The sequence below is a fragment of the Cyanistes caeruleus genome, chromosome Z (genome assembly GCF_971803275.1).
Source record: "Cyanistes caeruleus chromosome Z, bCyaCae1.hap1.1, whole genome shotgun sequence".
Lineage (NCBI taxonomy): Eukaryota > Metazoa > Chordata > Aves > Passeriformes > Paridae > Cyanistes > Cyanistes caeruleus.
This window is the reverse complement of record NC_141732.1, coordinates 7,313,518-7,328,423: the sequence shown is the minus strand read 5'-3', so window position 1 is coordinate 7,328,423 and position 14,906 is coordinate 7,313,518. Positions and strand designations below refer to the sequence as shown.

General features: G+C 51.1%; 1 protein-coding gene across 1 annotated transcript; it reads right to left on the bottom strand.

Moving 5' to 3' along the window:
• Positions 1–6,915: 6,915 nt before the first annotated feature.
• Positions 6,916–12,928, bottom strand: LOC111945088 (maestro heat-like repeat-containing protein family member 7). Its single transcript, XM_086867756.1, has 16 exons — positions 12,240–12,928; positions 11,973–12,140; positions 11,645–11,712; positions 11,378–11,494; positions 11,041–11,189; positions 10,602–10,749; positions 10,165–10,352; positions 9,938–10,075; positions 9,544–9,658; positions 9,227–9,367; positions 8,856–9,032; positions 8,577–8,732; positions 8,316–8,417; positions 7,845–7,947; positions 7,513–7,569; positions 6,916–7,236 (listed from the first exon to the last, which is right to left on the bottom strand). Exons 1-16 carry the CDS (start codon positions 12,364–12,366, stop codon positions 7,037–7,039), a joined length of 2,154 nt encoding a protein of 717 aa, XP_086723882.1. The 5' UTR covers positions 12,367–12,928; the 3' UTR covers positions 6,916–7,036.
• Positions 12,929–14,906: the final 1,978 nt, after the last annotated feature.

The window sequence follows — 14,906 nt, the reverse complement described above, 5'->3', positions numbered from 1 at the left end:
CACTCCTGAGTCAGGACTCCAAAGGCAATTCCATTTTCCACATTTACAAACAAATAAAAGGGTCTTCTCAAATCTGGGAGACTCAAGACAGGAGCATGAATTAAACTTTCTTGTAGCTCCCGGAATTTTTCTGTGTCTTCTGAACTCCATTTCATTAATCCCTCCTGTGTCAATTTATGATAGAAAAATTTAACTTTGCTGCTATAGTTTTCAATCCACTGTCTACAGTACCCTGTTAACCCCAAGATTTGACATATCTGCCTTTTATTTTTTGGAATCGGTAGTGACAGAATTCCTTGTATCTTTCAGGGTCTATCTTTTTCTCCCCCTTTTTAAGGTAATGGCCTAAATATTTTACTTCTTCTTCTACAAATTGGAGTTTTGCCTTGGATACTTTCAATCCCTTTAAACCCAGGAAATTTAACAATTTAATACTCTCTCTCCTTACATCTTCCTCCTCTTTCCCAGCTAAAAGCAAGTCATCTACATATTGTATCAAGGTCACTCCTGGGTCTGTCTGATAATCCTGTAAAATCTGCTCCAATGCTTGCCCAAACAAACTGGGGGATTCGGTGAATCCCTGGGGCAATACTGTCCATCTCAGATGTTGTCTCCTCCCCGTATCTGGATCTTCCCATTCAAATGCAAAATAATCTCGGCTAGTCTCATCAAGGGGGCAGGCCCAGAATGCATCTTTTAAATCTATAACACTGTACCAAAAACTGTCGGGTCCCAGCTTACTTAGTAACGTGTACGGGTTTGCAACTATGGGGATCCGTGCTACTGTGCGTTTATTAATTTCTCTTAAATCTTGTACCAAACGATAAGTCCCATCTGGCTTCTTTACTGGCAATATGGGTGTGTTAAAAGGTGACATACATGGTTCTAATAGTCCCTTACTTAACAGTCTGTCAATTTCTGGTTTCAACCCTCTTCATCCCTCAAGTGACAAGGGATATTGTTTTATTCTGACTGGAATTTCTGGGTTTTTAATAGTGACCGAGAATGGGGTTATCTTCAGCTGTCCCACACTCTCAGGTGTATACCACACTTCTGGGTTTATTTTATCTTCATCTTCTACTCTTAAAGGACATAATCTTATTCTCCACTCCTTATCAACTGTATCTAAATGTATTCCTAATTCAATAATTAAATCCCGTCCCAACAAATTATCATCTGCTTCTGGTACTAATAAAAAATTTCCCAACCCTATTTTTGACTCTGATTCTATGACCACATCTTTAATAAGCCCCACTTCAAAGGATTCCCCCTTTGCCCCCACTACCGTGGCAGTTTCCTTGGATATACTACATCCTTTAGGTAAAAACTGAATGGTTGATCTCTCAGCTCCAGTATCTACCAAGAATATTATTTCTTGGTGCTGGGGACCCACTTTTAACTTTATCAAGGGCTCTTTCTGGTGTTTTTGGGTCCCCAGAATAAAGAGTCCCTGTCCCCCCTAGTCTTCTTTGAACATCTTTTCATCCTGGATCCTCACCCTACATTCTCTCTGAAAGTGTCCTTTCTTTCCACAATAAAAACAAACTTTAGTGTTCTGTCTTTCATTTGAATCTCTGATCGGTCTCTGTTGTTTCCCTTTCCAGGTTTGATCTCTACTCTCTCTCACAGCAGCCACCATCATCTTAATTTGCCGCTTCTGAGCCTCCTCTTCTCTCCTAACATACACTTTTTGTGCCTTCCGCAAAAGCTCATCCAAACCTAAGTCTTGCCACCCATCCAATTTTTCTATCTTCCTCCAAATATCCTCCCAGGCTTTTGCCACAAATTGTGCTTTAAGCAGTGCTTGTCCCAATTGGATGTCTGGATCCATTCCGGAATATAGTTGAAAATTCTTTCTTAACCTTTCCAACCATTCCGTAGGAGTTTCATCTTTCTTTTGCCTCTCATTGAATTCTTTATTTATATTATGACCCCTCAGGACTGCCTCCCTAATTCCTTGAATTATAATAGTCCTCAAATCCTGTATATGTACTCTGTGCGCTGGATTTTGGTGATCCCAATGGGGATTTTGGAGGGGCCACTTTACATCTGCCAGTGGTCCCTGGACATGCTGAGCATCCCAAATGCGCATTCCTTCCCTTCTAATCATGTTTTTCTCTTCTGCCGTAAATAAAATATTCAGGATAGATTGTAATTCCTCCCATGTGTACATATTGGGTCCTAAGAATTGATCAACTCTTTCTGCAACCCCCAATGGATCTTCCAGCAAATGCCCCATTTCCTTTTTGAAGTCTCTAACATCCCCCGAACTAAGAGGGACAGATATAAACCCTATTCCAGCTTGGGGGCCACCCATTGGCATCTCTCTTAACGGGAATAGGTTCTCCTGTTTCCTTCTGGATCTATTCCTGGTAACAGGCCCCACCTCTGGCATGTCTAAATCCTCCTCCTCGGGGTTTGGAGGGGGAGGGGCTCGTGGTGGTGGTGGTACAAATGGAGGGGGGGGTATTATCAAAGTGTCTTCTTTTCGGGGTTTCTTTTTCTTTCCCTTCCCCTCCCCCGAGTTCTGTGTCAGCTCAAATATAAAAACCTCGGGATTTACTACCCAGATCTCTGCATAAGCACTTTCCTCTGAGCTAAAGGGGATCTTTGTATTTACCCAATTATCTAGTATAAAACCCAACGGACTATCTCTAGGTACCGGTGGGAGTTTAATAGATACAGGGTGCTTGCTCCTCCCCTGCCCCATTCTTCCGGAGTGCCTTCAAATCACACAGCCTCTTTCACTTCCCCTGGTTTGTGGCCCACGCCCTCGCGGGCCAATGGGAACCGCACTACTGAGGGTAGTAGTGCTCTCGCTTGGGGAATCTGGCTGCCAGTCCCCCTCTCACACACACAGCACTTTGCCACACTCCGGGATCCCGACCCCGACCGAAAGGTTCCTGTAATACTCACGAGTCCTGCGTATTTGCTTATTGCCTTAAATTTAGGTTCGTCGGTGCAACCGAGGCAGAAACCAGTCCTCCGAGCCGCTAAATGTTAGTGGGGTGCCCCCCTGGTAGTGCTGAGAATCTGTCCTACAGATTGCATCCGAGTCACGGGACCAAATTTGTTATGAATTCACTCAAGAGAGTGATATGGTTCAATCAGAGAAAAGTTTTATTAATTACAGCAAGCAAGCAATAAGGAAAAGATCAGCGCTGGGCGACAGGGGAGCAGGAGAGTTCCCGCTCCGCAAAACTGCCGCACCGCTGGTTTCCGTACTCCCCCTTTTAACCCGGCTTCCGGGTTACGTGTCCTTTCTTGGGCATCTCTGCGCATGTGTCTCCGGTTGCTAGGGGGTCTTTTTTCTGCCTTCTGGTGGTCGCGGGATGAAGATCATAGGTCTTCCTCAATCTTATCCTTTTGACCTTTCTTCACTGTTTTCTGTTAAGGCTTATCTTTGGTGACTTTCTGGAATTCAAGAAAGCTCGTAAGGCCGTTGGTGATTTATGCAAGCGTCAGTAGCAACCTTCAACCTCATCCTGATTCCACAAAGCATAGTTTTGCAAAGCATCGTATCTACATGTTTAGACGAACAAAAGGGTCTCTGCTTATCACAATAGCAAGAATTGAGATTGTTGTAAACACCAAAGTTTTTTGTCTCTATATTGTCATGTGAACAAGAGAATAGTTGGGTAGTGAGAGAAAAAGAGAAAAAAGTGAGAGAGTTGGGTTTTCTGGAAGTTTTATTCTGGTTCTGTTATTCTTGTAGTTTTGTTAATAAACTTTTATTCCTTTTAACTTCTAATCCTGTTTTGCTCTTGTTCTAATCCATATCTCACAGCAAGTAATAAGTAAGTTTTCTAGTGATTTTTTAGTTGCTGCTTTAAAACCACAACAAGGGACTTGTAAGGAGTGGCCTATTCTGTACTTTACACTTGCCGCCCAGAGCAACAGGTGTGATCACAATAGCCTATAGGAATTTCCTAATAGGAAATTTCCTAATAGGAAATTCCTAGTAGGAATTTCCCCACCTCTTGGCCAGCTGCCCCTCGCTTTGAAACAGACTGTAAAAGTGACTTTCTAAGTTACCTTCTTTGAGAGAGATCTCCCCACAGAAGAAGACACCAGTGACCCCGTCTTGTCTGTTGGTAGCCATAACTCCCCCTTTTTCTCTCTTTTCACTTTGCCTCTTTATCCCTCTCTCCCCCTCTCTTTCTCTCCCTCTCATCTATCGCATAACCCATGTTACTTGCACTAAAATAAAAGTGCATTATTGCTGTTGTGATTTAAACTGAAATCCCTTGGTGTCCTTTTTGCACTTGGAGATCCAACAAACCTCTCATGACACCTGCTTGTGCTAGCAGATCATGACATTTAAATTGGTGGCAAGGACAGCATTTTTGACAGACAGAAGAGGCTACAGGTTTTGTTGTGCAGTCTGTATTAGGGGAAGGATGTTTCGCTCCAGCTGCACCTAGCCCGACACTCCCAAAAGAGTGAACAAGGGGGGAAACTCGAATTTCCGGCAAACTGTACACGCCTAGGTGAAAATCACCCCACACTCATTTGAGGGCTCTGTCTTCAGACTTTTGCAAAAGATCTCAGTGCAAAAGGGTGGGACTGTTTTTTCTTGTTGCTGTGTATGAATTTTGACTGCTTGGTGTAGCAAAGAGACAACAAGAATTTTAAACTGAAGGAGTGCTTCCCAAGCAGATTTGGTCTCATCACCTGTCGCTGTCGGACACGAAATAAGTCACACGGACGCAGCTCAAGAGATGGTGAAGAAGAAGCAAACTTTATTTCTTCTCTCACAATTTATAGCTTTCTGACCATGGCCAGGGATTGGGTAGTCAGCATAACACCTTTCCAACCACACTGGCCGTAAGAGATGTCCATCAAGAGACGTGTAACAGAAGGAATGCATACATATCTATGTTTATAGTTACTGTCCTGGGAAAGTTCTTTAGAAACTATGTCAACAAGCTCCAAAGCGGAGTTTTCAGGGCGACAGTCACCCACACAGGGAAGCGAAGGGTGATGCAGCAAAAGCTGTGTGTGTGCATAACTTGATACCTCCCTGTAGTGGTTTTCCCTTTGTAAAAATGAGTGAAAATGGCAGTGCAGAAGTTAAAGCTGCATTTTATGCCCTATTAGCAAAACACAGTGCCAGACCTTCTCTGGGAGGGGAAGAGTGTGCACTTAATAACTGGTTTAATTTGGGAAATGTAATTGATAGAATATGTTCCTTACAACATGAAACAAAATTTAAACTGGGCAAAAATATATACTCTGCTCAGTTTTGGGAGCTTGTCTTACAGAAGCTATAGAAACTCGCTTTAAGCAAAGAAGCAAGGAAAGAACTATTATAGACTCCCTTCAAAACCTAGTTGAAATTTTGCAAAAACAATTAGATGAAGAAAGGAATGAGATCCACCTGTTGCCAGAGGCCCAAAGAGATGTGCTAAAAATTCAAAGTGGGCTTACTCACCAAAAGAAACAGAGGAGAGAGAAACCCCTCTCATTAATCAAATTTACCCTCAAAAAGAACTAACCGATGAAAAATTGTGGGGAGCACTGCTGTCCTAGCTGGAAACCTTTAATTAAAACAGAATATAATCATATCAATGATGAAGATACTGATCCGCATACAACCACTGAAGAAATCCTGTACACTGCCACTGAATTGGCTAAGTTGAAAAAGGCATACAGGCATTTCCCTCACGAGTCAGAGACAAAATATATATATTGTGATTATCTCTCACTGGAGGAGATCAGATTCAACTGACAGAACAAGAAGCCAGTGGGTACTGGGGACATGGGGTCTTCTCAACAGCAGGAGACAGATGTAACCCGTGGTCCCTAACTCAGCGTGCAATTTATTGGGCAGCAGGACTTAACCCCTTGGAAAGAGGAGACCTATAGCTATAGTTGGTACCCCTGACCAACTACTGGAAGACATGCACAAAGCTGCCTGCTTGCAAATGATACATGACAGAAAATCAACAACTGGTTATGAATCACCAATGCAATTACCTGTGAAATGATGAGCCCTTTAATTTGAGGCCTTCCAGAATCACTTAAACCTAGAGCAATTCTCCTTCAAAAAACCATAGCAGCTCTAACTCCTGTTGTTGGCACTAAAATAAAAGTGCACTGTGGGGGCCGAGGAATCGAGTGCTGGTGATCCCCTGCAGATCTTCATCATAGGCCAGGCACTTTCCCCTCCCAGTGAGAAAAGTGTCTCTCCCAGAAACCCTTTGGTGTTACATGTTAAACTCTTGTACCCCATTGGTGTTCTTCCCTGCCATTCCACCCTGCTACTTGTATCCAAGTTTCCCCCGCCTCTTCCCTATATAAACCCTGGGGTTTTTTTGGTATTTTTTTCCCCAGTTGAGTGGAGCTGCTGTGCTAGCCCCCTTGGCAGAGGGCCCTGCACTAATAAAGGCTGATTTCTCTGTGGTAATTGCTGGCCAGAGCTCTAGTCCTTTTTCTCCCTGCATTGCCTGGGAAGGAGCTGCTGCTTAGCAAGTCATCACTTGCCAGGCCAGGAGAGGGACATGCCAGTGCCACTAAGAGCCATCCTTCTCAGGACACTTTTTCAGGAAGGTCGCAGCACCCCTCTCATCCACCCCGCCGCAGCAGTACACCATTACTGTGATTTAAAATTAAATCCCTTTGTTTCCTTTTGCACTGAGAGATCAAACGAATCTCTCATGAGGTCCACCTGTGTTAGCAGATCATGACAGAGCCCTCAGCAAACCAACCAGCACACACACAAGGACACAGATGGCACATCCTGGCTGGGACAGGGCTTGTGCCTTCAGCAAAACCACCAGAAGCCAAAGGCTTCTGGCCATTTTCCCCGCACCATTCCACGCCTGGGCAGCTTGCCGAGCACAAGCCCTTTTCCCCCTCTTCTGCTATACCCTGTACACCATGGGCAGCAAAAGAAAGCTCCTGGGAGCTATGTCTAACATAACATATCCTATATTTATATATTAAAGAAAAACAAAAAGAAGAAAAGAACAATCTTGAAAAAAAGGGAAATCTTTGCCTGCTCATGTGGCCCCAGCAGACAGAGCCTGCCAGATCAGCTCTCTGCTGACCTCCAGCAGCACAGCCAGCTGAGGTCCGATAGACGAGGCCGTGAACTCCATGCCCTGCGGAGCTGATCTCGCAGCCTCTGGAATGTGGAGATCGGAGCGGGGTCTCCTGCCCTCAGCAGGCACAACGTCTGAACTGCCAGGCTTCCGACCTCCAGGCTGCTGTCATCCATCGTGTCTTCAAGGGCTGGAAGAGAGACAAACAGATCCCAGACCTGCAAGGGCCCCCGGAAAGCCCCCTGCCAGAGCCATCCCAGCTGGCTCTTGCCATGGCCAAGAGGGAGCAGGGACCAAGGGGAACAGGCCAAAGCTGCGACCATGAACACCCCACGTGCCCCTGAAATCTCGGTGTGCTCTGCCCACGCTGCCCCTCATCCGCACATTGAGCAGAGCCCTCAGCAGCCAGGCCAGGACTTGCAGCTCCCCCCGCCAGCCCCGCTGACAGCCCGCTGCCCTCACTCACATTGGTAAATGAGCTGCAGCTCCTTCTTCTGCCCCATCAGGAGCCGCCCGGCAATCCCTGGGAATACAGAGCCTGTCAGGGCCCCGGCGGCACAGCTCCCTGCTAGCGGCGCTGCCAGCCCTGGGGCCACACGCCCTCCCGCCCCGGCAGGGCTCAGTCCCAGCCCTTGCCGCATCCTGACTCAGCCCAAGGGCACGGCTGCCAGAGGCCGGCAGCAGCCCCGAGAGCAGCCGGGGCTCCAGGGCGCCGGGCCTGGGGGCCGCTGCCGGGACAGCAGCAGCCGGGGCCGGGGCCGAGCTGCGGCGAGGAGGGAGCCCGGGCTCGTGGCTCACCGATGAACCTGATGGCCGCTGCTCGCAGGGGCTCCTGTGGGTTCTGCAGGTATGGCAGGGCCTGGTGCAGGTGCTCGGCCGCTCGGCTCTCGTCCTGTGCCAGCTGCAGAGAGCGGCAGGAGGGAAGGGTTGGCGCGGGCTCTGCCCCTCGGCCGGGCGCTGCCTGCGGCCAGCCCCGGCCTCCCGTGGCCGCCCAGCCCTGAGGCACCGGGCAGCAGCCGCTGGCGCCGGGCTCTGGAGGGGGCAGAGGGCCGGCTGCTGCCCGGGGAGCCGCGGTGCCGGCCCGCCCTGCAGCCCCAGTGGCTCGGGGCTCCATCGGCAGCCGGCTCGGGGCCACAGGAGCCTGGAGAAGAAGCCGTGCGGCCCCCGGCTGCGGCACTGGGCAGGGACGCAGCTGCCAGCCCCATACACCGAGCGCCGGAGACAGGGGGCTTCTCCAGGCTAAGGCTGGGCCTTCCAGGCCGTCCTTACCAGGACCTCAGCGAACTTCCACAGTTTCTCCTTCTTCACGGGATTTCCGAGATCTCTCCTCTTCAGGAACTTGGCCATGCTAAGCAGTGCTCTCTGAGAGGCCTGGAGAGCAGCAGAGACCCGCAGATGGCCCCACAAGGCAGGGCACAGGACCCGCATTCGTGTGCCAAGGCCTGCAGGAGGCTGCAGCTGGCAAGGTGCCAGGGCAGGAGGCAGCCAAGCCCCCTGCCTGGGTGACAGCAGCAGCCCGGGAGTCCTCACCTCTGCTACACGCTGGTTCTCATCATGGCAGTGGAAGAAGAGTGGCAGCAGGCTCTGGCACATTTGTGTCTCCAGGGCTTCTTTTTCCATTTCAACTAAAACAATCACCAATGTTTGGAAGAGCAGTATGGACACCAGCTGCACCTGGCTATTATTCTATATGGAAGGAAGAGAAAAAAACCTCAGCCCTGTCGGCACGGGGTTCAGCAGAGCACAGGCCTGGTGCACCAAGTGTCCAGGCAGCAGCCAGTGGCCTCGGCTGGGGGCACAGAGCCTTACGTGGTCAAAGAGTGGTGGGAGCACCTCAGCCAGCTGCAGGGCGATGGGGCTGGGTATCAGCATCTCTTTGTCCAAGACTACAAAGCTGAGTACCATGATTGTCATCCTAACTATTTCTCCACCTGCGTCCCGCAGGAGCTCCACAAGCCTTTCAGTCAGGCTCCACATCTTTTCATTCTGTGTGGAAGACAAGTCTGTGAAATGCCACCCTGCTGCCACAGGGCCAAGAGACCAAAGGCCTCTCCCAAAGCACTCAGGCAGCTGAAGCGGGAGGCAAGAGAGCTGCCAGCAGCTGCCTCGGTGCCCACAGCCCAGCCGAGCCCAAGTGACTTTTTTCCCCAGTGCAGCTTCTGCCACTGCCCACTTCTCACCATTGAGGAGTCATCACTGAGCTTGAAAAGGGCTCTGAGTGCTAGATGACGCTTGTCCCTGCACTCACTACTCAGGTGCCTTGAGAAGATTTCCAGGAGCCTGTTAGCACCACGTTCACTCAAGTCCAGGTAGTCCAGGATCTGAAAGGCACAGGACAGTGACAGGGGAGCCAGCCGGCAGGAGCAGAAACCACACAGGAAACAGGGCCCAGGCGGCAGCCCAGGGCATGGGCACCGTCCCAGGCAGCTGCAGCTATGAGAGGGCAGAGAGGTGGCAGACAGCTCTGCAGGGAGGCAGTTCTGGCTATGGGGCTCACCTCCACAAGGAATGCCAGGGCAGGCAGATCCCAGCGTGCCTCCTGTGTGCTAAGAACCCGGAGCAGGTAGCGAGCAATCCGGGAACACAAGCGCCTGGAGACACAGGATATCTCCCTGCCAGGGTGAAAAAGTAACCAAGACTATGAACCAGAGGGACAAACATCTCCCAGGAATGACTGACAAGTCCTGATCTTTCACCATGATCCTGCAAGGGGATCAGAGCCTTTTGGGAGGTGACTGCTCATGGGAGCCTTCCTCTCCCAGTCTTTTCCAGTCTCCTTGGTCATCCCTTGGTGATGAGGCCCTTTGGCCCTCGACAATGGGGACTGTGGACACAGGGCAACCTGGGCACAGGGCACAAATGCCAGAGGCAGTGGGGAGAAGGGGTCTCACCTGGCCAGCAGACCCACGGCATAATGGTGGGTGTCGGCACAGAGCAGCGTGTCCCAGCCACACTTGCGTTCCATTGACAACACCACTTCATTACAGCGCATGTGGCAGAGCAGGGACTTCAGGGTCTGCACTGCAAACCTGTGTGCACAGCAAAGCCCAGGTCATGCTGGGAGCACTGGCTCCTGCCCTGGGGACATGGCAGGGACAGGATGACTGGGATGGAGCACCTGCTGGGGCTGGTGGCAAGGCCGTGTTGCTCCTGGCATCCCTTCCAGAAGGCATTGAGATCCTCTGATATATCCAAAGTGCTGAAGAACACTTGGAAGAGCAGATGCACAAAGAGGCGGGGGAAATACACATTCACTACCCGTGGGACACAGGGCACCTGAAGGAACTTCCACATCACCACTGTTGCCTGCAGAGGACAATGCACCCAGGGATAGTGCCCAGTGCCAAGGTATCTGTGTGGCAGGGCCTGAGCGTGGCAGGGCAAGGCCAGGGGAAAGCCTTGGGGAGCTCCACGCCTGGTGCCCCTGAAGCTGCCCCTAGGCCAGGTTTTAGCCTAGTGCCTGAGGCAGGCAGATGCAGTGGGGGAAGGAGGAAACAGAGCTATTGGAGAGGCGGTCAGCCATGGGGTGAGCAAAGGCCAGTTGCAGAAACTCACAGCCAGGGCAAAGACACCCATGTTGTCTCCATCAGAGGTGCACTTGCTGTGCTCTGGCCAGGTTCTCAGCACATCGAGGAGTATCTGCATCACTGTCTCCACAGTCCTGCTCGAGCACATGATGGTCTTCCACATGGTCATTGCAGCTCTGCGGGGTGACAGTTCTGTCTCATGGGGGTCTCAGACACATCCCCGTGGCCTGGGCAGCAGTGGCAGGGGGAGCTGAGCTGGCAGCAGCACCCAGGCAACCCAGCCCTGTGGGGACAGGGCCCTGACGGGGCATGGCATGGCAGCAGGCTCAGAGGCCGATGGAGCAGGGCTGGGAAAGGTCCCAGGTACACAGGACCCTGGAACTCTCTGTTGGTCAGACACCTGGGCCAGGCTGTGCAAGCTGATGGGCTGGGGAGCCCTGAGCCCTCTGGGCACATGGGCCTCGTACCTGTCACACGTTGGGGCCACACGCAGGAGAGCAATGACCACGTCAGCGGGCTGTGCCTCGGTCAGATCCAGCAGGGTCCTGCCCAGCCTGGAGTCAGCAGACTCATTGGCCATGAGCCACTGGTGGATGTACCTCACCATGGCAGGCACCTGGAAAAGGCACAAGGGGAGACTTGGAAAGCTGCCAGAGGGAGTCAGGAATGTCCCCTGCTTCCCCAGAGAAGTGCTTCCCTTGTCACCACGCTGCAATGGCCTCAAAGGCTTAGAGTGATCAGCAGGCGTGGCTTGGGAGGCCAAGCGATCCCTGGAGGATCAAACCCTGGCCACAGGCTGCTTACTTGCTCTGGAATGGAAACACCCTCCTCTAAAATGAATTCTAGCATGGCAGCACTGGTGTCGCTGGTGTAGATGTCACCATCTTCCATGGACCCAGTGCCCATGACGCTGGTCTCTTCCTGCCAAATGCGCTTGGTGAATTTGCATGTTGGGTAGGAGAAGGAAGGGTGGGAAGAGAGGGATATTGCATGGAGTGTTCCAAGCATGGTGCTGAGCTGAGCAGTGCCAGCAGGTCATTGCAGTTCCCAGTTGGGGATGGCTGCAGGTACCTGTGCAGATGTTCTGCGGAAGAGGCCACAGGCAAGGTCCTGCTCTTGTGTCTGTTCCACGGCTACATCTGGCAAAGAGCGAGAGCAGCCAGAGCTGAGGGGCTGCAGGAGCGGCTGGAGAACGCAGCCCAGCCCTGTGATCCCCAGGCAGGGACAGCCCCGAGATGCCCCAGGGGATGGAGCACGGCCACTGCTGGAGGGGCAGCCTCAGCCCCACTTGTGTCCTGTCCCTGGGTGTGTCTCCACAGGATAGGGTGGGATGGGATGAAATGGGATGCAATGGGTTGGGATGCGGCAACCAGCCTTTTGTCCCAGCTCTGCCACTCACCCTCCTCCAGTGGCTGGAACTCCTGCACCTCTTCAGTCTCCACTTCTGGGGCAGCTCCAGGACCTTCTTCCTCCTCCTCCTCCTCCTGCTGCTCTTCCTCATCCACCCAGGCCAGCTTGGGCACTCTTGGGGGTTGCTGCTCCAGATCTTCTCCAACACTCTCCCATCCTTTCCATAGGAACAGCACCAGGGGATGGCATAGCATGCAGTGGGATGCGGCCAAGCTGGCAACAGGCGCTAGCCCTAAGGCCAAACTCTGCAACTCACCCTCCTCCAGCGGCTGGAATTCCTGCATCTCTTCAGTCTCTACCTCTGGGGCAGCTCCAGGGCCTTCTTCTTCCTCCTTCTCCTGCACCCAGGCCAGCTTGGAAACTCTTGGGGGTTGCTGCTCCATGGCAGTGCCTGGATTTATGGTACTTGCAAGAGAGATGGCTTTAGAAAAGCTCCGAGGCAGGGAGTCCTGCAGTCGTGCCTGGAAGGCACCTGCAAGACTCAAGTCTTGGCAAGACTGCAAGACTCAAGTCCTGGCAAGACTGCAGGACAGCAAGTCTTGCACTTGGGTCTTGAGGGCTCCTGCCACAAGGACAGGAGGCTCCTCCTCAAGGATTGTGCCAAGGTCTCAAGGGCAGTGACTGCAGGGATGGGCAATGCCTCGGAAAAGCTCCGAGGCAGGAAGTCCCACTGTCTGCCCTTGAGGGCACCTTAAGAAGATAAGCCTCGGCAAGGCCACAGGTCACCAAGTCCTGCAGTCTGGCCTTGAGGTCACCTGCAGGAATGATGGCTCAGAGAAGCTCCGGGTCACATACAAACGAGTGTGCTGTGCGGGGGCTCCTCACAGCACTGCTCTGGCGTGTCCTGTCTCGTTGCATGCACCGAGCACTCTGGTGTGGTCTTGTCACCACCAGCTCTTGTCCATTCCACCGTTCCATTCCACCGTTACCATGCTGCACCATGTCACTAACGGCCCTTGCACACACTGCCACCTTCCTGGTTCCTCCCCCATTGTTGTGGTTTTAAACCAATAACTAAGAAAATTACTTATTTCTTGCTGTGAGATATGGATTAGAACAAGAGCAAAACACGCATAAAACTTAAAAGGAAAAAAAAAAAGATTAATTGACAAACCACAATAATAAGAACATAAAATAAACTTCCAGAAAAACCTTTTCATCCCCTATCTACCCACTATTCCCTTGTTCACATGATAACAGAGACAAAAAAAACTTGGAAATTTGGTGGTTAAAACAGTCCCAATTCCTGCTACAGTCTTTTCACCAGTCTTTGTAGGGAAACAGAAGTTTCTTCCTGTTAATTTATGGAGTTTCTCACAAGAAAACTATTTTTGTTATAGTTTTCTATTGCTCTAATATTAGCTGCCCAGAGCTGCTATCATTAGAGTTCACTCCTCCCATTTTCACATCACTCTGAAGTGTGTATGGGCCATGAGTCTAGAGATAGCATTTTTAAGGATAAGTTATTCAAAGGCAAAAAAGTCTTCTTCATCTGTTTCTGTGAGCTTCACCAGAAAACAGTTTTCTCATTGCCTCTCAAGGCTTCAAATCTCCCAGCACATCACTATACCATAATCACTCTTCTTTTTACTCAAATTTACACTTTGAACACTTTATTCCTCCCTACATACTGTATCATGAATTAAAGGAGTTCTTTTCAGGACTTCATTGTCCATCTCCATAGTTTTAACAGAAAGATATTTCAGCTTAATTAAAGCATCTTCTTAATTCTCCACCTTTCCTGAAGCTTCTTTTCTTTCCTGTCACTGGTAGTTTATAAAGTCTCTTTTCATGTTGATCACTCTCTCTCTCTCTCTCTCTGGATAAAAAAGATTAATCCGCAAGTCTCATCTGGGTAATGAAAGAGTTAAAATCTTGCCCAGGCTTTTGTAGATGGTTCGGAGATCTCTGCCGAACAGGAGCTGGAGCTGTCTGCAATGGAAGGTTCTTCATAGCTGCTCTGGAGAGTGTGGCTGTCTCTGCTTGCTGCAGGTCCTGAGCCTCTCTCCTTCTTCACTCGGCAGTTTCTAGTGAATTTAGTTACAGCAAAACCTGTAGCTGAGCCATAGATCGGCCCGGCCCAACCAGGGCCCGGGGAAAGCCTTCCGCAGGCCCCATCTCCTGGTCGGGAGCCGCTGGGCCCAGCCCAGTCCCCGCCTGGCTGCATGGCCTGGGCAGGGAACGGGAGGCCTGGAGCTCTGCCACCCTTCACAGCCAGGAAACAAAGAGAACCCAGAGAGCTCTGGTTTTACACTTTAAGGTACGGTTCACAAGTTAATCCCAAATTTCAATGGCCTAAACTGCTGTCAATTCTCAGCAATGACCGATAATTGGTCAGGAGAAAAGACTCCAGGCAGTTCCCAGCAACTTCATCTTCCTTAAAGGTAAAGTAACTCCATGACACCCATCCCCCCCAAAGTGGCCCAGGTTGGAAGGAATCCCTTGCCCAAAGTGTCTAAGACAGCATGACAGGTTCTTTAGTAACGCCTCAAACCATCAGCAAACGGTGCCCTGCTCTGCAGGCTCAGGGCAGGAGAAGGAGCCCCCAGGGCTGCCGACGCAGCCACAGCAGGAAGGGCACGGGGCCCTGCACAGGAGCTGGCACGGCCTCTTTGGGACACGGCCCGGATGGTGGCCATCCTAAACCTGCACAGGGTGTGACACAGACAAGGAACGTGTGTGCCTGAATGCTGCTCTGAGCCCTGGGGCCTGGCCAGCACTGAAATCAGCAGGTGTGGCAGAGTCCCTGCCAAGGCAGACCTGCCGCCCCCCCAGGCAAGCCCTGGCAGTGCTGGTGACCTTCTCCTGCCCCAGAGACCTGTGCCCCTGGGGGGCTTCTGTGCCGGGGGGCAGGCAAAGCCCACATGCATTGGGGGCTGGGCTCCATCCTTCAGAGGCTTCCTGGATCAACTCTTGCTATCTG

Excerpts from the sequence above, each read along its gene's own strand:
- LOC111945088 (XM_086867756.1), bottom strand. The coding sequence starts at position 12,366 with ATGGAGCAGCAACCCCCAAGAGTTTCCAAGCTGGCCTGGGTGCAGGAG. Across the intron at positions 8,733-8,855 it reads TCCCACCACTCTTTGACCAC|AATAATAGCCAGGTGCAGCT; the intron begins GTAAGGCTCTGT and ends CCTTCCATATAG. Across the intron at positions 7,948-8,315 it reads GGAAGTTCGCTGAGGTCCTG|CTGGCACAGGACGAGAGCCG; the intron begins GTAAGGACGGCC and ends CGCTCTCTGCAG.